This window comes from Microcaecilia unicolor, chromosome 7 (genome assembly GCF_901765095.1).
Source record: "Microcaecilia unicolor chromosome 7, aMicUni1.1, whole genome shotgun sequence".
In the NCBI taxonomy this organism is placed as follows: Eukaryota; Metazoa; Chordata; class Amphibia; order Gymnophiona; family Siphonopidae; genus Microcaecilia; species Microcaecilia unicolor.
This window is the reverse complement of record NC_044037.1, coordinates 196,835,668-196,861,195: the sequence shown is the minus strand read 5'-3', so window position 1 is coordinate 196,861,195 and position 25,528 is coordinate 196,835,668. Positions and strand designations below refer to the sequence as shown.

At 42.3% G+C, this 25,528-nt stretch overlaps 1 protein-coding gene across 1 annotated transcript in view; it reads left to right on the top strand.

The window, feature by feature from the left end:
* PLCL1 (phospholipase C like 1 (inactive)) overlaps positions 1–25,528 on the top strand; it is a 683,152-nt gene that overhangs the window by 581,927 nt on the left and 75,697 nt on the right. Inside the window, exon 5 of the mRNA XM_030209205.1 lies at positions 1,254–1,363. Coding sequence (XP_030065065.1) covers positions 1,254–1,363 — 110 coding nt within the window. The remainder of the gene's footprint in view (positions 1–1,253; positions 1,364–25,528) is intronic.

Genomic DNA, 25,528 nt, shown 5'->3' with positions numbered 1-25,528 from the left:
CCATCCTGTTGAAAAATAAAATACTCAGAAATGTCTGAAATTTTAGGCAGAAGTTTCTGCTGCAGTAGGATTTTTTGTGGTTATTTGGAAAAATGTTATGGATCCCAGTTTTTTCCGGAAACTATGTGGAACTTAGAATAGTCTCCTACTGGGCACCCTCTGGGCACCTAATTATAGGCATATAATATTAGAATTGCCCCCTGAATGCTTGCTATGCTCCTTAGTCAGGTTCATTTTAATACACCTATGAGGCTCAATTTAAAAAGAGAAAAACATCTCAAAAATTGTACAGAGTGGCATTGGACTTTTTTCTCTGCAGTGCGTCCAAATCACAAGGGGGCATGTTGGGGGCAGGATTTGAGCATTCCCAAAACTTGGATGTTTTTCTGCCGTAATGGAACAAAACAAAAACATGCAGGGCTAAAAGTTAGACATTTTGCTCTAGACCTGTTTCAATCATGCCTAAGTCATAAAAAGGTGCCCTAGATGACCAGACGACCACTGGAGGGGTTAAAGCATGACCCCCCCCCCTTTACTCCCCCACTGGTCACTGACCCCCTTCCACGCCCCAAAGATGTGAAAGAAACAGTGCATACCAGCCTTTATGACAGTGTCAGATGCTATGGCCAGTCCTATTACAGCAGCAAGCAGGTTCCTGAAATAACCTAGTGGTTGGTGCAGTACACTGTAAAGAAGGGAACCCTGGCCCATATCCCATTCTAACTGTTACACTTGTGGTGGAAAGTGTGAGCCCTCCAAAACCCACCAAAAACCTAGGTGACACCTGCAGGGATAAGGGCTATTGTAGTGGTGTACAGTTTGGTACTATAGGTTTTTGGAGGGCTCCCCATACAATATAAGGGGGTAATGGTGAGATATGTACCTGGGACCTTTTATGTGAAGTCCACTGCAGAGGCCCCTAGAGTGCCCCACTGCTCTGCTGGGATGTCTGTGTGGCAAGTCTACTAGGAATGCTGGCCTCCCATACATCCCAATGGCTTGTTTTTGTGCATTTTTCCGTTGGACTTTTTTTTCCCCAAAAGTGGTCCTAAAAGATAGATGCACTGAGCAGAAAATTGGATTTAGACGTCATATTGAAAATGCCCCTCCATACCTATGATTTGCAAAGCAGGAGGATGTGGAAACCCAAAGAACAACAAACATATCTCAAAATAGATTTATTGCCATCTTGGCAACATTTTCTATAAATACATTCTGCATGAATCATCTGTGCATTTTTGCTTTTGATATAGGAATGGAATATCGTGAAGAACTTCACAATCTTGGGACTAAAGAAGGTCTGAAAGGAAGAAAACTCAGCAAATCTATTGAAAGTTTTGCATGGAACATCACTGTATTGAAGGTACAATGTATAGACAAGTAATGCCATCCAATTATAGGTACCCACTGGAACCAGGGAAATAGAGAGAGTACAGACTTCCTTTCACAGACAGGCAAAGCGCTTCCAGTTACAAATATGTTAAAAAGAAAAAAAAAAAGATTGCAATGTGCACTTAAAATTTTAGTGTTGTGTCAGATTTTAGAGCCACATGAACTATAGGAAAACCCCTTTATTTCATCTGGTTCTTCATGCCCACTTTCACCCCTCCATATTTTTTTGGCAGTAGCAGTGTCTGAGTAAGGAAGAAGCAATTCAAAACACTTTTATGCCTTATGTTACTGGTTGCCTAGATTGAGAGGACAAAAAAGGCACCTATTTCCAGCCTATTTTATAAAGACACATAAGTGCTTATGACCATTACTTTAGAATAATATCCACATGTATATAGTGGCATTTACATGAATATTTCACACGCACACGTAAACACTTATTTCCGAAAGCCGTTATTTGCATGTGGATATCCACACCACACAGAGATTTCAAGGGGGCCATGGTGTAGATGTGGCTTGGGCATGGCATAAGTGGGGCTCAAGTCTACACGCGTATTTCCTGTTTTACAAAGGAAATACATGAGTGGAAGGAAAAACTTTCACATTCGATTTAACACCATCTTAAAGGAATGCATGCAAGCTTTAAAATAGTTTTTGTTTCACCCGTGGCTTTACATAAGGGATTAAGGGAGTCGTTTGCCTTAATCCTATGTAGTTCATTTCCACTTTCAGAATGAAACCAAGTTAAAATTGCTGCATGACTAATTAATTGGCAGAATTTATACATGTAGATGTGTAAAGATGGAGCAGCTTCAGGTGGAGATGGTACCACATGTACCTGCTCCAAAACCCCTGCAAGTAAGTGCCGACAGCTCCACATGAAAGCTATAATTGTAAAATGGCTACTCCCGCTGCACCTACTGGCAAATACACGTATTCCTGCAGGTATTATAAAAAGGGGTCAGCATCACAGAGCTTTGTTACTAAAATACTACCAGAATTGTGGACGTCCTGACCTGGACACCTCAATTCCAATTTCTACATTCTAGGTAAGGTGAGGCTTTCAGTACACAAATCCTGTTGAAAGCATGGGTAAAATGAACCTGATGATATTTACAGTAACGAGAGCAGGTGTAACTGTACATGTCTACAATAAGTGTGATCACTCATACTTTATAAAATGTGCATAAATCATGACTCCGCCCATGCTCCAACCAAACTTCATGTCAGAATATGCCTACAGCAATTGTGTGTACAAGTACATGCAATCCTGCCATTGTGGATACTTTTACACATGAGGGTAATTTTGCACGCGGTATTATATGCACGTAAATGGGCATATATGCTCAAAAAATGACTCTAAAATTACCCACACAGATACTCAAGAGGTGGGGTGATAAACTGTCAACAGTCCCAGAATTAACTGGCACCTGAGAAATTAGCTATGACAGCTTGCAAGAATGATGAAATGGAGAAAGAGACCTCAGTGAGAAGACTGCCCAGATTAAGAATACAGGCTGTCAGCAGGACTTTCACATCAGAGGTCACCAAGTTAGCTAGTTAAACCTTTTGAAAATTGACACCTAACATACACAATGAAAAAGTATAGAGATGAAGAGTGCAATTCTATAAAGAGGCATCTATTTTAGGAACCAAGAAGGCACCTACTTGGAACCTATTCTATATAGAAAAGTAAATGCTTGTTTTTTTCTTTATAGAATATTAGTGTGACAGGGTATATACTTGCATATATATTTATGCATGAGCACACCATAAAGCTGATGTAAATATTTGTGCCTAGATTGTGAAGATACACATCTAAATTATAATACTGTATTATATAGAAACAGAGAAAAATATAGGCAGATAAAGACCATATGGCCTATCCAGTCTGCAAATCCAGAGTTTAAGTGGGGTTTGAACTTTGGTCCCTTGGTTTACTGCATTAACTGCATTAACCTCTAGACTTTCTGACCACAGTCCATTTAGACTTCGCCCATGTAAATGCCCACCTGCATGATACATGCCATCGAAGATAGGCCAACACTTACAGAATAGTGTGCAACCAGGTTATTATCAGTAATGCATGTATATGTTCACATACATACGTAAATGACTAGAATACCAGCATTTACACAAGTATTTGTCACATAAATCTAGGTGGCTCTTTATAGAATTACTCAGCAGTGTAGCCACAAGTGGGCCTAGGCCCACCCAGTAGCGCAAGCCTATGATGTGGCTGGTGGGGATCCCCAAGTCCTGCCAGCCAAAAACTCCCAACAGCTCTTTCTCCCGCATACCTTTTAAATAACAGATCTTCAACTGATACACACTCCTCATGCTAGCCCCACAGCCTTCCCTCTGACGTACTTCCGCCTATTGAGAAATAGGATGTTGCGTCAGAGGGAAGGAAGGCTGTGGGGCCGGCACAAGCAGTGTGTATCAGTCACTGCTCGTTGGCCGTGAAGATCTGCTATTTAAAAGGTATGCGGGAGGGGGGTGAGAGACCTATGCTATGTGGGTGGGCAGGAGAGGGAGAGACTGAATCGCCTGTGGGGCAGGGCGGGGTTCTTTTGCCCTACCACCTTGGGCCCAGGCCCACCCAAAATTGGGTGTCTGGCTACGCCCCTGGAATTACTCCATATAAATTGTGATTCTGGTTCTACAGGACATTAACATAAGATGAGGAAAAGAAGAGTCTAGTAAAGAATCATAGCTAATATTTCCAAACAAAGAGTTTTGTGGAAAAGAGTTTTGAAAAACCTGTGTTAGGCTATGCAGGAGAAACAGAAAGTAGATTTAAAAAGTGGACATAGTAGATGACGGCATGAAAAGACCAATTGCCTCATCTAGTCTGCCCAATTTTTCCTGTCCTCACTGCCAAATATACATCCTAGCTGTCAGCCACAGATTGTGACAATAAGCAATCCAAGACAGTCTTGTCATTTTCCACAGTACTTATCCAAGGCAATAAATAAGTGCAAGATTCACTCTTATTTCTCTCCCCGCATCTCACTTCTTATGTAACATCTAAATAGGCAACAGTAATTGCTTGGCAATTGCCCAGATCTAGTCTACTAGATCCCCTCTGTAGCCTGAAAGGCAGACCAGCTGTAAGAGTACTGTGTGTTTGTAAGATCTTTTAGATACTAAGATACTTGCAGCTTGCCAAACTAACCGAGCTGCAGACTGCCAGACAAACTTGGCCATTTGGTTGCATGTTTTTCCACTAGGACGTCTAACCTTTCATATTAACAACCTTGTGAATTCATTCTGACAGCATCAATTCTAATTGTTGAATCAATCTAATACAGTATTGGAAACATACAACCCACTAGGTCATGCTTTCTCCTATCTCTTTCCTTCCAGCAAAACAGTTTGTAGTTTCTCCATTCCCTCTCACTCTATTACTGTTTTAACCTTCTCCAACAACCCTGGGAGAGTATTCCATTCATCCGTTCCTGCCGTGCCCAAGCTATATTATGCCCCCTTGAAATCTCTGTATGGTGTGGCTCTCAACATGCCAATAGCAGCTTTTGAAGATCACCGTGTACCAATATAAATACCACTATTTACATGTGGAAATGTCTCTAAAATAACCACTTAAATGTTCTCATTTGCATACATCATCCTGCAGATCATTATACCATTTTAGATATTCTAAAAGATTTTTTTTTTACAACCTAGTGCTCTTTTGTACTGCATTTGATTTTGCAGGGGTTGTTCCACTTGGTAAGCAGTTTAGAAAGAGACAACTGTGAAAATAAACAAGTTGCAGTCACTGTGTCAGAGATTGGTGGCCAGCTTCTGAACGGCAAATGCAAACATTGATTTTGCTACCAGCTTTCATTGGTCCAAAGCCAAGTTGACATCAAACTTCGGCGGGATTTCTGCTACTTTGGCTTCTGTATATTGTGTTATTAGAGAACATTAATTATTTAATTCATACTGCAGAGTACAAGTGAAACAATTTAATTTAATAATTCCATTCTACGAACATAGTAGCATTCTTTGGATTCCTTTTGGAAGGTTTTCAGTGTCGATGTTCAGCTGGCGGCGCTCAGCATTCCCAGAAATGCAGTGCTGGGCCATGTCCAGGCTCTGGCATTGAATTTCCATGTTTCCAAAGCCGACTACACCATAGCCGGTTAAGTGCAATATTCAGCACTTAACCGGCTATGGGGCACTACATAGCCTTTTACTGCATTCTATTTGTGCGGTGACCTTGACCGTTTAAATGCTGAATACTGGCACTTAACTGGCCAAGTGTCAGCTCTGCCCCAGAACACCCCCAAAATATCCAGTTATGTTTTAGGCATTAACTGGTCATTTTCAGCAGCAATAGCTGGTTACGTTTCGCTGAAAATGACTGGTTAGCCCTGAACAATTGATTTAATCAACCAGGAGCTGTTTCTGGCTGATTAATTCCCTTTGAATATTGACCCTATTGTTTTTCAGTCCTGTAAGAGAAACTGAAGTTTAGATACCTTACTGATTTCGACCGTGGGCCATAATATAAACTAAGCACCATATATACCTGTGGATTGCAAGCATGCTTCCATGCTAGTGAAATTTAGACCCTGGCAGGCCACGTAAGTGAATGGATACGTTTAGCTTGCATTTTTATTTGTGTTTGGAAAAGTTCATGTGCACATCATTCTGTTGAAAGTTGCAGCTGGTTTACTGGTCTGAATTTTTAACAAAGATACAAATATTTTTTAGAGTTTGGTAGAGAGAGTGCATGCTATGTCCATTTAGTGGTGACTAAAAATAGTGTGCTATGCACCAACAGCAAAACCGAGTTCTTCAAGCTATTAACGGGGCCATGGTGAAACTGTTTTGTACTTTCATGTTAACATGGAAATGAGACTTGAGCAGGCATAAGTAAATAGTGTAGTCTGTTCTCATCCACCTGCTTTGTATCCATTAAGGCTGAAAATTTAACACCTGCTTCAGAACCGGTGTTAATTTTAGGGCTGCATTTTGATCAGAATTCTTAAATTGTGATTTATTGCACAGTTTGGCGGGGGGGGGGGGGGGTATAATATATTTGTATTTATTTATTTCCCACTGCAGCTCCATTTGACTCTGGGCAAGTCACTTAATGCTCCATTGCCCCAGATTCAAAATAAATACCTGTATATAATATGTAAACCACTTTGACTGTAACCACAGAAAGGCGGTATACCAAATTCCATCCCCTTTCCCTTCCCTAAAGGACTGATGATTTCCCTCCCTCTCACCTGCAGAACCAAATCTTTTCCTTTTTCTTCCTTCTCTCCCTCTCCTCTTTCCCCAGGTCCATTATCTTTCTTTCCTGAGGTCCATGATATCTTTCTCTCTTCCCTTCCTCTTTCTCTCCCTCCCATTGTCTAGCATGTCTCCCTCCCTCCCTTCCACCCAAAATTGCTGATGAGCAACACCAAGCTCTTCTATTGGCTGCTGGAGCTCACCGCCTTGGCCATAGCTTTCACTGGTGGCCCCCTCCGATTCTATTTGCAGGTCTGCAACACACTCCCCCCCCCCCCACCCGGGGTTCGGTATATTCCCCTTCTCCGAATCCCCCAACCCCCACTAGTCTACCTTAAAGGTGGTCTTCTGTTGGTATCTTGCAACATTGCATATAGACAGCCTGCTCTCTTTCCAAAGCTTTCCCTCTGGCCTGTCTCACCTCCTCTGACATCACTTCCTGTTTGTGACTGGATCGGACAGGTCAGAAGGAAAGCTTCAAAGCAGGTATGTGCAACACTGCTGCTGCTGGGGACCAACAAAAGACCACTTTTAAGGAAGACTGGTGTGCATGCTTGAGGGTGGGGGCTTGAGAGAGAGGGAGATATTGAATCGCGGGTGGGGAAAAAGATGATGGATTGCACTGAGGACTGGGGATTGGGTGTGGAGGAGAACTGAAGAGATGCTTGGAGGAGATAGGAGGTGCTGCAATTTTATTAGCCACAGCTAATTTTTAAAATCACAATTAATAAATAACACGACAACTTCAGCGTTATTTGTGATTAACATGCAGCCCTAGTTCATTTATTTTATATATGCACTGCCCCTAGAAGCGTGGGGAATGTCCTTCTTCTAAGTCCCCATCAAGATCAGAGCTCTGCTTCCTATGGCAACATTCACAACCTCCTACACCATTAATAATCCCCTACACCAACAACCTGACTCCCTGCCAAAAGCAATTCCTGCAACAAGATGAAACTCCCTGCACATTATATATCAAGTGCCCAGCCTGCCTCCCCAAAGCACCTGAACCCTTTCTTAAGACTGCCTCTTGTTTAGAGGGCAATTGTATAAAGTAGCACTTATTTTAGGTGCCAAGAAGGTGGCGCCTGCTTTTCTTGATAGAATACTGACATAGCAGGGCAAATATGCATGAATATTTTAGGCATGAACACTTACACCAGCTATAGAGCTCATGCCTCAATTGCTTAAAAATGTTCATAACTTATGGTACGTATTCTGTAATATATGCGCATCGCTGTTCTTCATGCCCACACTCCACACAGATTCTGCCCATGTGTTTGCCCATCTTCAAACTATGTGCCATTTTTATAGAATAGTGCCTACTGGAATATTGATATTTATACTCCTTTGTGCCCACTTACACACCTATATGCAGGTATTCTGATCAGTTATGTGCATTCATGGTGCCTAGATGTTGGCCTCTTTTTTATAGAATTACCCCTGTAGAGGGCACTTCTATAACTTGAGCGCCAATTCTATAATGGCATCTTGGTGCCAAGATTCAGTTATGGAATACTAGAAGAAGCTGGCATCGAGGGATCTACATTTAAGCTAGGCGTGCCCATTTATGCCGAAGTGTGCATGCTGTGTATGCAACTTAGTGAAAGGAGGAGACACACCCATGTACCACTTGTGCTCCGCCCACATGTACACCCCTTACAATTACATACTCCCTTAAAGAAGAGTACCTAGTACATTTGCACGCATAAGTGCCAATTAAGATGCATGTAACCGCACATACCCTGTTATAGAATTTCCCTTTTAGTGTTTTCAAGTTCATCACACTAGCAAACCACACACATAGCATCAATTTTCAGATGCAGCATACAGCAAAGTTCTGAAATGGAAACTGACCCTTGTACAGTTAAGCGGGGGAAAGGGGTGCGTGTACATCCTGAGCATTGCTAAGGCACCTTGGCAAATGCTGCCAGGGAAGGGAAATATGGATGGGGGAAAACCTATGCCTAGATGATAAATAGTGCAGTTTTTTGAAGAGGAGGACGTCAGAGAAGGGGCTGGCAGTCATGGTTATTGGGTATGGAATCCACCATAGCCTGAAATGTGATGAGACAGATTTCCTGCCCTTCATATTAGCAGCAAATCTGGGCTACAGGAGGTGAGAAAGGGCTGGCCTCGCCAGTCAAATTAAGTAGTGGTGATGTTCTTCCCATATTTTCTGCTGCTTTTCCAAGCCTGCTATCCTAATTTTGATATCTGGAGCACAGCACAGTGTTGGAAAGAAGGGACAATAGATGCACCTAGTCACAACTTAGAAGCCAGGCACACAGCAAATACAACCAGGAACTGCATGACAGAGGCTGCTATTCCTGCCCCTTTGCTTTGAGGAGAAACTAAGAAATATTTGCTAGATGTAGAGATAGGCTTTGGCTTTTATGCCCAGAGAGATCTATGCTTCTGTATAAGTATGTAGTATGTATTCATTTGAGCATGATAGTCTTCACCTATTCTTTCACAGACCCAGTGGGGCACATGGATGAGATACTTTATGTGGTTCTTGGCAAACAAAATTGCAAGATGATTTCATGGGCAAAGCTTACATGGCCAGGTCCTCCTCTCTTCCATTGACAATATGGTGAGGAATAGAGGTCATTTGGACCAGCACTGCTCAGCTGAATGTACTTGAGCTTTGTACCTCATAGAGATGTGCCCAATTACATCAATATGTTAGTGTTTCAGTGTTAAAATATTTTGGTGTCAGTTCAACTATTTTGTATATTTGTGTTCTAATTCCATTCTGCATCCACGGATATCCGCTATTAAGCAATTGGTGGGTGCTCATTTTATTTAATAAAGGAGTTTTGGGAGAGAAATAGATGACGTGACAGTTGCATATTGGAGCATGGATCCAATTAAGTGGACCTGTACAGGTTGTGACTGTGGAGTCCCATGTTGCAAAGGGTATTGTGATAAGAATTCTGACATCCAGCTTAGGATATTCACAATTCTCCCAAGTACTTTACAAAAAGCTCTGCTGAATGTGGAGTCTTTTGTAAAATATGTGTAAGGGCTCTCAAAAATACATGCAGGAGCATCAATTTCCAGAACCTACACATGCAGAAAAAGATCAGCATCAATCAACATTTTTCATGTATACGTGCTAGTAATTATACATAGAAGTACTGTATTGATTTTTGCTACTCTCATGTAATCATGGAATGATTATGTCACAATCAAACTCTGTAAGTCACATTGAGCCTGCAAATAGGTGGGAAAATGTGGGATACAAATGCAATAAATAAATAAGTGCCAACAACTCTGTGTACTGTATAAGACCCATATTCCATACACACATACATAAAACTGCAGACAATTACACAATGAAGTTCCAAAATGTTAATTTTTATATTTTAAAGCTATAAAATAAAGAAAAATAGGGCGTGGCTAAGCAAATTTGTCCTCTCAATCACTCTTTTTAAGTACGTACAGGGTGGGATTGAGGAGGAATCGGGATCATGAAGGGGTGCAGCAAGACAACTAGTGTCAAAACTCAGATACTAGGTAATCCATCTGAATTATGCTGGAAGCGTTATGGCAGCAGGCAGAGTGAAGTACTCCTGGACTATCAGCCACCTGTGTGAGGCCCTCCAGGGTATTTCTCGGCATCTGTGCCATTGATTTCTATGATTCTTAATTGTGCTGAAAGCATATGGGCAGCAGACAAAGTGAAGGATGTCCAGACCATCAGCCACTTGTGTGAGGTCCTCAAAGGTATTTCTTGGCATCTCTGCTGCGGCAAGCAGCCTGTGGCGCATGCCCAAAGGGGTCGTAACCAAAGGGACAGGTTCCACCCCTTTGGAGCCCCTTTGGAACCACAAGGAGTTAGGAGTATGTTATTCTGCTCCTTTCTATGGGGAAATGAAAAGGAGTGAGGGTGAAGTCCTCCCAACCGGCTATTGTCAAGGGACCCATGGATTACCCTCTGCAACAGGCAGCGATGTCGGGTTTGACATCCACTATATGTACTGCCTCCTCTTATGAAATTTCCCTGTCTTTGGGGGATCCTACCCCTCCCTCACAACCTGCCCTGGAGCAGAAGAACAGTGCCACTGAGGAAGTGAGCACCGGGGACCTTTCTGGTTCACTCCTGCTGCATTCTTCTTCCTGTCTTCAGGCTTCCACAATGAAACTGCCATCACCTGTGCCTTTGAAAGTTGCTACCTCTTTTCCATTGGACTTGCAAGAGCCATTGTTGAAAGATATTTTGCTTGATATGAGCAAAGTGGAGAAAACCCTGCTGAATAATTTGCAGTGTCTTAGTAACTTTACAGAAGAAGCAGTGTTAAAGTTTAAAGATCATGTTACAAAGCTTGTTAATCTAGAGAGATGTTTGGATAAGGTGGAAACAGCTGTTTCAATTTCTCAAGCGGCCACAATGGCCTCAATTAAAGATAGTTTCTCTCTTCATCTCTAAATTGAATCTCTAGAAAATGTATCAAAGGCCTGCAATTTGAAATTGCTTAATTTTCCTTGTACACATTTTTTTGGCACCACTAGATGTTTTAAAGATTTATATGAAGGAGATCTTAGAGTTGCCTGAGAATTCAGTTATTATTAAGAATATATATTATTTATCTAAGTCCTCTAGGGAACCTAATAAAAAAAAGAGGGGGCCTGTGGAAAGTTAAATTCACCAGATAGCTTAGATTTATCTAAGTTCCTTGAATCATCTCGAGAACGTAATACAAAAAGAGCTACACTGCTGGTTTCTTTTTCCTCTGAGGAACTTAAGAAACTTATTTTGAATGCTTATTTTAAAAGAATATGATCTTCTCTAATGTTGCCAGACCTACCCAACTTCGACATAAAACATTCCTTTAGCTAAGACTTAGGGTCCTGACTTTAGGGGCATCTTTTTTCCTGAAATTCCCATGTAAATGATGGTGACATATGGGGAGAAATCATATATCTTTATATACCTGACTCATTTGGAAAAATTTGTATTGGAGAAGGAAGTTTTGAAGTAATGCTGTTACTGATATTATTTTTCTTTGAGTTAGGTAAATAGGGTTTATGATGTGATTAGTGCGGGGTCTGCTGTTTTTATTTATTCTTTAATGGTTTATCCCCATTTACAAAGGGAGGGTAAACCATTACAAAGTGACTGGTCTGTGTCAGCATTACCGCACCAGCAGCCGCTAGAGTTGCTTTGTAAACAAGGGGGTTAGTCTTTGGTACCTTTGTAGTACATATGGATCACTGTAATGTGGACTAATATGCTGATTTGATTTTATTATTAGATTGGTTGTTTATATTTGTTGTCTGCATTTTACTATTTATGTTTTGATTAATGTAAAAGTAAAAGTTTCAATTTAAAAAAAAAACCCAGACACTAACTGGGCACTGACTGATGTTCAGACTGGTGCCCAGTTAGCTTTGTGGGTAAAGTTAGGACAACCTTTTTGCAGTCCCAACTTTATTCACTTACCTAACCAGTTAGCAGTCTGAATATGGCCACTAACCAGTTAGATCCCAGCTCCTCCCATGCTCTGCTCATGCTCCACCTATGGACTGCTCTTGCACTAACCAATTAAGTGCTACTGAATATCACCACTTAGGTGGTCAGAAGCGATTTAACTGAGCAGGATCCTCTGTTGCCTGGTGAAATCACATTGAATATCAGGCCCTTTGTATTTAGTGTACATTGAATATCAGGCCCTTTGTATTTAGTGTACAGCTTATGAATCCACTATTTCTGGGATAACCAGTACTTTTTGTGGATCTTGCCAGGTATTTGTGACCTGGATTGGCCATGGCTGGGCTTGATGGACCTTTGTTCTTTCCCAGTATGGCAATACCTATGTACTTGTGCACTCTGTACCCACATATAGGTGCCCCCCTTCACCTGTAAGGGCTATGGTAGTGGTGTACAATTGGGGGTAGTGGGTTTTGGGGGGCTCAGCACACAATGTAAGGGAGCTATGTACCTGGGAGCATTTTATGAAGTCCACTGCAGTGCCCCCTAGGGTGCCCGATTGCCATCCTGGCATGTCAGGGGGACCAGTATACTACAAATGCTTGCTCCTCCCACGTCCAAATGGCTTGCATTTGGACGTTGTAGACTTGGACGTCTTTGGTTTTGAAAATAGCCGAAAATCAAAGACGTCCAAATCTAAGGACGTCCATAGTATCTTCGAAACCAAAGATGGACATCCATCTTTTTTCAAAAATGACCTTCTCCCCACCTCCGAATTTGGATGTTTTATAATGACATCCAAATTCCAACAGACGTTTCTTTCAAAAATGCCCCTCCATAGTTATTTAAATGATTTCAGCCACAGCAAGGCAATAAATACCCTGAACCAATCAGAAGCCAGGCATTATTTGAGTATATCTTTTGTAATAATTTTTCATTTGGCTATTTGGCATCTGCTACACTGCATTTCTACTTGTTGATTGACTGAAGTAGTCAGCATATGTTACATAAATATAATGTAATTTACATTTTGATAATTATGAGCATTTATTAATGGCAGATATGTGAGCTTATTAACCATCATTAAGAAAACCTAGTTGGGTAGTCAATAGCTTAACTTTCAGGATCAGGTTACAATACCAGCCACTTGAAATTGCCTGCAGCCTTCAACAACCTATGGTGTCCCAGAGGTTGCCCTGGCAACCCCCAATCAGATCCACAATCTTCAATGAAGAATGATTGCAGATTGCCTGCAGTTTTAATTACTGGTGTTATTTTTATTTTTATAACTGAAGGTCTCTGTTAGGGCCATTAGAGCACAGTGATGCAGTGGCCTGTTTCTGGTTCAGCTAGCAGCCCCTAATGAGAACAAGTTTTACTTTGGCCAATGAAATTGCAATGATGTTCTGACAGGTATTGTTGAAACAAAACAGAAACGACCACATGCATAGTTAATCTGACATCTTTGTAGATAAATGTCATTTTTATATGGCATCAATGAAATACAAGTATAAAGCCCTTCAATTCACACTTGACTAGTAGCAATAAAGCCTTTATCTAATAGATAGCTGTCATGCATTCCTTAGCTGCTCCATGATGTTATGATAATACCTCCAGGACTTAATATACAACAAAGTAATTTTGGCTGCTGGAGGAGGAACAGTAGGGAAGGCATCACAACTGTCTTAAAAGCCAGTATCGAGGTACCCAGCATAATAAGAACATCTGTTAAACCCTTAAAAAAGATATTTGGAGGGTGTAGGAAGAGGAATCTGCAATGGTGGTCCATTAACATCCTCAACAGCAAAGATCACATGCTTGTTCAACTGCAGACATGCCTGCTTTAGCGACTTAAAGCATTTTCTTTTATATCTTGACTTTCTTCTCTTTAAAACGATTTAGACTCACTTTCTGGGTTTCCCAAATCTTGGTGGGGCCTCTTAAGGATTTATTTAATAGATCTTTAGAGATGGGAGAGGATCTGCAGGATTGGAGACAAACAGATGTGGTCCCTCTTCACAAAAGTGGGGACAGGAAAGAAGTGGGAAACTACAGGCCAGTAAGCCTCACGTCAGTGTTAGGAAAAATAATGGAGTTGCTGCTGAAGAAGAATATAGTTAACTTTTTAGAATCCAACGGGCTGCAGGATCCGAGGCCACATGGTTTTACCAAAGGAAAATTCTGCCAAACAAATCTGATTGATTTCTTTGACTGGGTGACCAAAGACTTGGATAAAGGACATGCGCTAGATGTAATCTACTTGGATTTCAGCAACATCTTTGATATGGTTCCTCACAGAAGACTCCTGATTAAGCTGAGAGGGCTGAATTTAGGACCCAAAGTGGTGAACTAGATTTAAACTGGTTGACTGATAGGTGATAGAGGGTGGTGGTAAATGGAATTCAGTTGGTGGAAAGGAAGATGAGTAATGGAGTGCCTCAGGGGTCGGTACTGGGACCAATTCTATTCAATATATTTGTGAGAGACATTGCTGAAGGGTTTGAAGGAAAAGTTTGCCTTTGAATGACACGAAGATAGCTAATAGAGGGGATACCCCAGAGGAAGTAGAAACCATGAGAAGAGATCTCCAAAAATTAAAAGATTGGTCAAAGGTCTAGCAGTTAAAATTTAATGCGAAGAAGTGCAGAGTGATGTACTTGAGATGCAGAAATCCAAAGGAGATTTATTAGATAAGTGGTGAGAGACTGATGAGCACAGCTCAGGAGAGGAACCCGGGATGATGATGTCTGAGGATCTCAAGGTGACTAAATAATGTGACAAGGCGGTGGCCATGGCCAGAAGGATGCTAGGCTGCATAGTGAGGGGTGTAACCAGCAAAAGAAAAGAGGTATTGATATCCCTGTACAAGTCACTGTTGAGGCCCCACTTGGAATATTGTGTTCAGTTTTGGAGGCCATATCTTGCAAAGGACCTAAAAAGACTTGAAGCGGTTTAGAGAAAAGTGGTGAAAATGGTATGAGGTTTGGGCCACAAGACGTATGAGGAAAGACTTGATGACCTGAAGATATATACCCAGGAGGAAAGAAGAGACAGGGGCGATATGATACAGACATTCAAATATTTGAAAGGTATTAGTATACAAGCAAACCTTTACCAGAGAGGGGACATGAATTTAGGTTTCAGGGGGGTCCGTCCAGGGCCGGTCTTAGGCAGGAGCAACAGGTGCGGCCACACAGGGCCTCGTACTTCCAGGGGTCCCTCCCCGAACCTACCTTAACACAATGCACCCTGGTGGTCTAGTGGCCTCTTCAGGACAGGAAAGAATCCAACTCTTTCCTGCCCGCTGCCACTGCCGCATTCTTCAAAATGACTGTTAAGACTTCAAGCGGAAGTCTCAGCAGCCATTTTGAAGAGGCGTTGGCAATGAGTAGTGGCCAGGGTAGAGTGTTGTTCTTGCCTGCCCTGAAGAGGCCACTGAACCACCAAGGTGCATTAAGTTAAGTTTAGGGAGGGCACCCTGAGGCTCGTGGGGGGGAGTGCATATAAATAAACAAAATAAATATCTTGTCAAAAGGGGGCATGGCCAGGTGGGGGCAGGGCTAGGCAAGGAGCTGGGGCAATGCACATAAAAAAAATAAACTCTTGTCAAAAAGGGTGGGGCTAGCTGGGGAGGAGCTAGGTGGGGCAGGACTAGGCAAGGAGCTGAGGGGCTCCACCAAACTGGTCTGCACAGGGCCCCGCAATTGCTAAGACCGGCCCTGGGTCCTTCTCAGGAATAATGTCAAGAAGTACTTTTTCATGAAGAGGGTGGTAGTTACCTGGAATGTCCTCCCACAGGAGGTGGTGGAGATGAAAATGATAATAGAATTTTAAAAAGTGTGGATAAATACAAAGGAATCCTGTAAGGAAAGAATGGAACCAAACAAACTTAGTGGTAATTAGATAGCAACTCCAGTGGGGATGCAAAGCCAGTGCTGAGCAGACTTCTACAGTCTGTGCCCCGATCATGGCTGGATAGATTTGGATGGGCTGGAGTGGGGCTTCGATGACAACTCCAGAAGTGGGAGAATTAGGCCAGTATCCTTCAAAGTTCTATAGTCTGTGCCCCGATCGTGGCTGGACAAATTTGGATGGGCTGGAGTGTGGTTTCAGTGACAGCTTCTTTTGTGGGAGAACAAGACCAGTGTCTGGTAGACTTCTACGGTCTGTGCACTAAAAACGCAAGGACAAATCAAGATGTATGTAGCATCACATCATAACTTTTGCTATGAATTTTATCTTGGGCAGACTGGATGGACTGTACAGGTTTTTATCTACCGTCATCTACTGTGTTACTATGATTGAAGAGTTTGTGGCACTAAAGGGCCTATTTACTAAAGCACAGTAAGGTTTTGCACTTAATGCACATGAAAACCAATTTTGAACATGCAATAAGTCTTTGGCCGTCTTCAAGTCTTAAAGCCCACCTCTTTAACACTGCTTTTGACTCCTAACCTCTACCCACTTGCCCTGTCCTTTATCCTCACCTATTTATTCCCTTACCCTTAATTGTTCTGTCTGTTTACCTGTATTATCTAGATTGTAAGCTCTTTGAGCAGGGACTCTCTTTTTTTTGTGTATGGTGTACAGCGCTGCGTATGCCTTGTAACGTTATAGAAATGTTAAATAGTAGTAGTAGTAGTAGTACTGTTTATAGGAGTGGCATTTGGGAGAAGCATTTAATGCAGGGTTTAATGCACATTTTGACCCATCTGTCTGAGGGAGATGAGGTTGGGATGGGTTTGTTTGGCTGCTTATTAGGGGATTTTGGCATGATAGGTCATGAGTTTTCTGCTTCTTCCTTGTCCCTTCCCACTGTGATATCTGCTTTTTCTAGGTTGTGCTGTTTTTCTGTCCCCATGAACCATGGGGATGCTTGGGATAGGTAGTTTTTTTTGTTTATTGATGACCAATGCCCATTTGCTTTAAAGAAAAATGAACTCTTAAGGTGACTAAAGTCATTTTAATATTCTGACAGTCTACTTTGTGTTTGTTCGTTATGACCCACTTGGGCTACTGTAATGGTTTGTTGTTGGCTCTCTCAAAATCAATGTTGAGATTGCTGCAGATAGTAGCAACCAGCAAGCTGCTGCATTTTGTGCTAACTGTTTTGTTCACATTATACTGTTCATACAAACTTTACATTGGCTGCCAAATCTGTTCCCTGTAAACTGAGCAAGAGTCCTCCACCTACAGCCCTGCCAGTGGGGGGGGGGGGGGGGGGGGTGCTGTTTCACTATCACATTATCAATAGTGAGGAACAGGCAAGCTCTGTAGGACTCCAGGGAACCTGCCTGTTTCTAACAATTGGAAAACACAATATTGGAGAACCACCCCTCACTGACAGCTGTGCAATTGGAGGACTCCCGCTTAGCTTAGAGGGAACAGTAGGCCTGCAAATAGTTTAATGCGTTAAATTTAAAATCCTTATGATAGTTCATAAGAAACTCTGTAATGAGATTCTGAGTATTACCACCTCATTGAAAATTGTGACCCACCTAGAGCCATTAAATCTCAGAGAAATATTAGGTTGGTAAGTGCTTAAATGAGACTAGAACCCAGATTTTTTGTAGCTGCTACTGTATTGTGAAATATATTACCAGTGAACATAGAAATAACTGATGTATTGTATTTTCATAAGCACTTGAAAGCTTATTTGTGTCACCAAGCATTTTCTATAGTTTAACCGGTAACTTAGTTAACAAGGAATATTGCTCTGTGTTAGTGGGGTCACAGTTATTGCTATTTTAATATTATGTTTTACTTTTAAGTTTTATTTTTATTGTATTTTATTTTAATTTTTTGTGCTGTTTTTATTGTATTTATTTTTGCCCAGGGGTCTGTATTGTGTGTAGTTTGGTTTAGTGTACTTAACTTTGTGTGTAGTTACTACATATGTTTGGTTGTAACCCACACAGAATTTTTTTTTAGAACTAAGAGGCTATAAATTTTACTATTAATGTACAAGAAGCAAACCTTTGTGAAAGGAAAGGAAGCTGTAGAGCAGAGGTGTCCAACCTCAGCCCTCACCAGGTGAGGTTTTCAGGATTTACCAATGAATATGCATGAGATCTATTTCATATTGTGGAGGCAGTGCATGCAAATAGACCTCATGAATATTAATTGCCACTCTTACTTTTATGAGATCTCTATTTTTCAGTCTAGTTACTCCCTATATACTCCTTCTACACAGTATCTACAAATTAAATATATTACCATCCGTTTATTTATTTTAATACTCTCAGACACTGTTTTTCTAAATGAATAAACATAAATGCTCTATCGCATTTTTACACAGTTTTCCTATTATCCTATTATCGCGTCATGCTACATTCCCATTCATACTATACAACCTGTCCAGCTTAACATTTGTAACACGATACAGAGATATTCCCCACTTAGAATACTAAACAAAATTGTTTCCCCTTCCTTGGGTCACGTGAAGCTTATTTCCTTCCCTTTATGGATCTACAACACATAGATCGTCTTTTACGAGGAGTTCAGTTCTTCACATATTGAAACCACGTGCTTATATTAAACTCTATTAGTTCATTGCTGATCATCGCTGATCCATAAACCACTATCTTAAGGCAACTCGTGATTATTACCTGTCCTTCGTTCTTATTCCGACACCGTCATTACTGCACCGTCAGCCTCTAGGTGTGGCTTGTAAACAGCTTTGAGCGAAACGTGAGTCATGTTGGATAGTCAATCCCCGACCCCGGCAGGTAAAACGACAAATTTCAGATAAGTAATAGTTATATATTTGATCAATACATGAGAAATATGAATTTGAAAGCATATTTACGATGAGACCAACATTTTTTTGAAAATTCTTTGATAATTACAGTAAACTTGATAAAAGTGCAGTATCTGTGTTACTGATGAGATGGTGGGTGTGTAATTCTCTCTAGTTATGAAAGTATACAATGATGAGTGGCACACTGAGGTACACAGAAAAACTATTTAATATAGTGGGAATTTGACATGTTGGATGTGGTTGTTTAGTTGATCCCACAAGAGAATATTTTGCCATAAATAAAGGTACTTTATAAAATAAGCATGATCGTGCATATTGTAAGCACATCTACTCTTGGACCTTTCTGAATACGCTGCCAGAACCCTTATCCACACCCTTGTCACCTCTCGCTTGGACTATTGCAATTTACTTCTCACTGGTCTTCCGCTCAGCTATCTCTCTCCTCTAATCTGTCCAAAATTCTGCGGCACGACTTATTTTCCGCCAGAATTGTTATACCCACACTAGCCCGCTCCTCAAGTCACTTCACTGGCTCCCTGTCCGCTTCTGCATTCAGTTTAAACTTCTTGTACTGACCTTTAAATGCATCCACTCTGCAGCCCCCCATTACCTCTCCACTCTCATCTCTCCCTACATTCCTCCCCGTGAACTCCGCTCGCTGGACAAATCTTTCTTGTCATCCCCCTTCTCCTCCACTGCTAACTCCAGGCTTCGCTCCTTTTCTCTCGTGGCACCTTATGCCTGGAATAGACTTCCTGGACCTATACGTCTAGCTCCATCTCTACCTGTTTTCAAATCTATGCTGAAAACCCACCTTTTCACTGCTGCTTTTTAGCTCCCATTAATTCCCTCACCGTAACTGTCTTGTCTGTCTGTATTATTTAGATTGTAAGCTCTTTTGAGCAGGGACTGTCTCTTTGTATCAGGTGTTCAGCACTGCATGCGTCTGGTAGCGCTATACAAATGCTAATAGTAATAATAATAATGGCTGTACCTTTAGTATAGTTATGCTTTCTACATGTTAGCATTTTATAAAGATAGGCACCTATATGTCTTTCTAAAATAAACGCCTTCCTATTAACCAACATTCTCTGATATAAAATTGCCCTCATGGTACTCAGAACATTGTCCAGGTGATTTTCAGCCGGCACCAGGCAGCGTGCTATCCACCCGACACTGGTGCTCAACTCCAGTTTTCAATGCCAGGCCATTTCTGGTGACCAATATTGACTATCCAGGGTTTTTTTTGGCTGGCTCTAACTTAACCACCAAAGTGAATTTTTAGCAATGGCCAGTTAAGTTAATAGTGGGCAAAGATAGGACTGCTATTTATATGATCTGATTTGCCCGCTAAACTTAGCTGGCCAGCGCTGAATATTCATGGCTAGCTGGATAAGTCACGCAACATAGCTGGTTAACCACTAACTGCATATATTCTGCAGAGATAACCGGCTATACCCCGCTGAATTTTAGCGGTTAGCTGGCTAAACCAGTCAGGTGCCGTTCCTGGCCAGTTAAAAGTGGTGAATATTTTTATAGTATGACATCACATGGCAGACCGATCTGTTCCAGGAATAAGCAGAAATTGCCATAGTTATAGCTCTTCTGAAACGCCTATAAATTCTCCTAATTGTTCCTGCTGAAACATATCTGAACTCCTATGCTAAAATGTCATCAGTCCTGTCTACAGTAGAAATGTATGCTGTATTGAGATCTCACTTCTCTTTCACACAATGAAAGGGTGGAATAAAAAACGCCTCCCAGAGTGGGATTCAGTAAGTAAAGTATAAAGCTGTGAAACATGCACCTCTTGCTGACTTTATGCTTTGTTTTATTAGATTAGAATTTGTATTCTAAATGTCTTTCATATCCATTCTGTCTGCTGCATTGACTTTGCCACTGGAGAATATTCAGATTGATTGAAATGAATTGAATCGAGTTTCTTTTATTATCAGGGATGTGCATGAGCCTAACTGCTTTTGATTCAGTTTCGGTTCATCCCTGATTTTTTTACATTTTTTTTGGTTCATTTCACACATACTTTTTAATAACTATTTTAATGCATGCAGGAACTCTTTAATATGCACAAATCTGATTGTACATGTATTAATTTGTAAGATAGTGTGTATTAAATTGTTTCAAGCAAATTAAGGGGCACTTTTACTAAAGCTTAGTGTGCACTAAAGAACATTAGCATGCTTAGTGTGCCACATGGGTCATAGGTATAAAATAGAATGTGCAGCATTTAGAGCACGCTAAGGTCTGTTAGCATGTGCTAAACTTTTTTAAAATGGCCCCTAAAATGTTTAAGGTTCATTAGTGAACTAAATACACACTAATCAATACACATTCCTCTTTATCTCTCCCTTTTACAAAGCTGTAGTAAGCACTAACGCATGCTTACCGCAGAAAAAAATGGTGTACCATGGGGCACACTGAGGCATTCCACAGTAATTTGGGTTTGTGCATGTGCTACCCACATTTAGTATTTTGGTGCAGGAGGTGTGGTAGAGAGTGGGCATGTTTTGTGTTAATCAGTTAGTGCAGCTACATTGCTGTGTGCCAACCGATTATCACATGCTTAGTGCATGAGCCCTTACCACCTATATAATGGGTGGCAGTAAGACAGCATGCACTAATCTGTTTTAATGGCCATGCACTAACGGCAAAATTAGCGCATGGCCATTAATACAAAAAATATGAAATTCAGCCATTTTACCCCAGCAGGAAAAATGGCCTTAGCGCATGGGAAACACCCACGTAAGGGTTTGCTGAGGCCTCTTTTTACCACTGTTTGGTAAAAGGGCCTCTATGTTTCTTCAGCTTCTGTTTATGCTTTGTTTGGCCTTGTCATATATATTCTTAATGGATACTCTGTAGCTGGGAAAAAGAACTTTGAACTGCATTTTATGTGAAACAAGTAAAAAAGGCCCGTTTCTGTTTTAAAGGAAACGGGCACTAGCAAGGTTTTCCTTGGAGTGTGTATGAGTGAGTGTGTGTGAGAGTGACTGTGTGAGAGAGAATGAATGTGCGAGTGTGTGTGTGTGTGTGTGTGTGTGACAGAGAGAGAGTGAGAGTGGATGCGAGTGTGTGTGTAAGAATGAGAGTATGTTTCAGGGTCCCCCCTTCCTCCCACTTCCAGGGTCATCATCCCCCCCGGTCTGTGTTCCAGTTGCAGGGTCCACCCCCCTGCCTCCCATTTGCTGGGGGCCCCCCTGCCTCCCTTTTTCCCCAGTTGCAGGGTCCCCCCTCCGTCCCTCCCTCCCTTTTTCCCAGTTTCAGTGTCCTCCCTCCTTCCCCCCTGCCCCCTCCCTTCCCATCCCTCCCCCCTCCTCCCTCTCCCTCCCAGTTGCAGGGTCTGTCTGTCTGTCTCCGCCCTCCTTTTGTCCTTGACGTTTTAAGGCACTGTCTAGCAGCAATGTAAAAAGGACAATGTGCAGCAGGAGCTCCTAGGTTTGGTTGTTTTTGAGTGTATGGCAATGACGGCTGCGTAGGGGAGTGGAAACAGAGATTTACCAATGGGCTTCCTTGCTTACCGTAGACTTGCTGTGCTGTCTTCCACTCCTGTGTCTTAAAGTCCTGCAGCATCTCATAGCTTGCTTTGTTGTGAGTGAACGGGGATGACGGATGCGCTGTAGTGGGACATGCTGGTCTTTCCCTCCCCCCTCCACATTTGACAGTCGCCGGAGCTGGTCGGTTGCCGTGTCGCCGCCCTCCCTGTCCGTCCTCTCTTTCCCTCCCCCCTCCGCATTTGACAGTTTCCGGAGCTGGTCGGTTGCTGTGTCGCTGCCCTCCCTGTCCGTCCTCTCTTTCCCTCCCCCCTCCACATTTGCCAGTCGCTGGAGCCGGTCGGTTGCCGTCTCGCCGCCCTCCCTGTCCGTCCTCTCCGACAGTCCGAATCTGGACTTGGAGAGGACAGGGAGGGCGGTGGTGGTTTTTCCACGGCGGTTAGTGTGCGCGGGTGCTTCGTAACATGGAGGTTGGCAGCCAGTCTGGAGCGATTCCTAGGCAGGGGGAGGAGTAGGGAAACATGCTCCGCGTGTTTCCGACCCTACTCCTCCCCTTGGCTGCTACTCCTGCTACTCCTCCTCCTGGCTGTGTCGCTATTTGCTGCTGATGTCAGTTCGATCTACTCCATGAAGCAGACCACATCCGGCGGAATCCACGGTTCCAGGCAGCCTCAGAAGTTGGAGGTGAGAATTATTATATAGAGATGTGTAAGGCACTTTGATTTGCTTTATTAATTTGATATTCGCCATTGCCAAAGCATCAAACCGGTAATGGAAAGTGCAGGTGTACTCTTTACGCTTTTGATTTGTGTTCTTTAGGTTGATTCTAGGAAGTTTGAGGATGTACAGAAATCTGAGATGGATATTCATTTTCTCTTGCTAGCAAACAGTCATATAAGCCTAGACCCACTTTACTGTTTTCCATCTTCAAAGTTGGAATAAATAAATTTTTTAATGTTATATAGGAGTCGATATCAAAGCACTTTAACCGCCAGACATGGCTCCTGCTGGATAAAATCGCCTGTTCAGGGCTAAACGCTAATTTTCAGTGGCACTTAACTGTTAGTGCCACTGAAAATAACAGGTTGGCACCAAATGAAATACCAGCTACTTTGGAGGTGCTTCCAGGGGCGGAGTTAGCACTTGGCGGTTAATCGCATAAAAGGGACCACAAAAAAGTCAATCCTATCTTTATGCAGTAACCAATAGCTGGTTAAGTACGATATTGCACCTAAGTGGCTATGGAGCTCATGTTAAAAGAGAAAAACGCCCAAAAGTGGCCATAAATCTGCATTTGCATGTGTTTCTCTCAAAAACGGCCAAATTGGTATTTTCAAAACCAATTTTTATACTTTTTTATGAAGTCCATCAGAAATGCACTTAAATCAAAGGAGGCATGTCAGGAGTGTGTTAAGGGCGGGCTCTAGGTTTTTCCTAAACACGTTTTTCAACCATAATGAAACAAAAGTGTCCAGGACCTAAAACTAAGACGTTTGAGCTAGACCTGTTTTTTATAACGAATAAGGCACAATGACCAGATGACCACTGGAGGGAATCAGGGTTGACCCCAATACCTCCCCTGTGGTCACTGACCCTCTCCCCCCCCCCCCCCCCCACAAATGTGAATACCCACTATGATTTAGCGGCCTCTATGACATCCTCAGATGTTAGAGCCAATTAGAGCAGCATGCAGGTCCTTGGAGTAATGTAGTGTCAGTGCAGTGCACCATGGAGTGAGATACTCTGGTCCCTATCTCCCTCTAACTGTCACATTGTGGAGGAGGAAACTGTGAGCACTCCAAAACTCACCAGAAACCCACTGTACCCATATATAGGTGCCCCTTCACCTATAAGGGCTATTGTAATGGCCAGTTGTGGGCAGTGGTTTTGGGGGGCTCAAGCAGACAAGGGAGAACGGTTAGATGTTACCTGGGAGCATGTTTTTGGAGTCCACTGCAGTGCCGCCTAGGGTGCTCCATAGCTCCTCGGATGTCTGGGAGAGCAGCGTACTAAAAATGCTGGCCCCTCCTACATCCCAATGGCTTGATTTTCTATGTTTTTCACTTGGACTTTTTTTTTTTTTTTAAATGGACCAAAAACAAAACGTCCAAAACACAAAACTTTGTTAGAAACAGTATTTTTGAAAACCAAAGCTAGATATTTTTCATTTTGAAAATGAACTTCTTTCTTATTCAGATTTTGGACATTTTTTGCAAAACGTCTAAGGTCAGACTTAGATGTTCTATTGAAAATGCCCCTCCACGTGTTAGATGGCTCCAGCTATCCATAAGCCCAGTGTCATGGAACCCGGGATGGTGAGCCCTTGGGCTGCAGCCAAGCTGCAGCAGACAAGTCTTCTGGGGAGGCGCAGAGTAGAGGTGAACCAGGCACTGAATACAAACAGGATACCAGACATAGCAAACAGACAGAGCACACTCAAGACAAGCAACAAGCAAGACAACACAACACACAAGGCAGGAACAGGATTCAGGATTCTCAACCAGGTTTGGCTGGAACAGGGTTCAGGATTCTCAAACAGGCTTGGCTGGAACAGGATTCTGGGACGGACTTGGCTTGGCTGGAACAGGAACATAACTAGCTAAAACACAGAGCTGGGGCAGAACCTGACAATGCCTTACAGAACTCAAGGATAAGGGAAGTCACTCATGAGGGAACACTCTTAAGCTGTACCTTACAGCACTCAGGAAAAGGGGAAGCCCCTCACAGGAACACTAGGCTGTACCTTACAGAACTCAGGGAAAAGGGGAAGCCCCTCATAGGAACACTCTAGGCTGTACCTTACAGCACTCAGGGAAAAGGGGAAGCCCCTCACAGGAACACTCTAGACTGTACCTTACAGCACTCACGGAAAAGGGGAAGCCCTCATAGGAACACTCTAGGCTGTACCTTACAGCACTCAGGAAAAGGTAAAGGAAACCACCTATAGGAATACATAAGGCTGTGCCACATAATCAATAACAGACACTAGAAACAAAGGGAAAATCAAGCAAACAGGGAAAGCTGCCTTTACATACACATCAGAAAGAAGCAGGGCTTACACTGCAGTCAAAGGTATAAAGTCATACAAAGGAAAAAACAAACAATGTTCTTACCAGAACTCAGCCAGTACACACAGCCAGGTAGGGGAAGGGAAAGACAGGCAGAGAGAGCATACCCAGC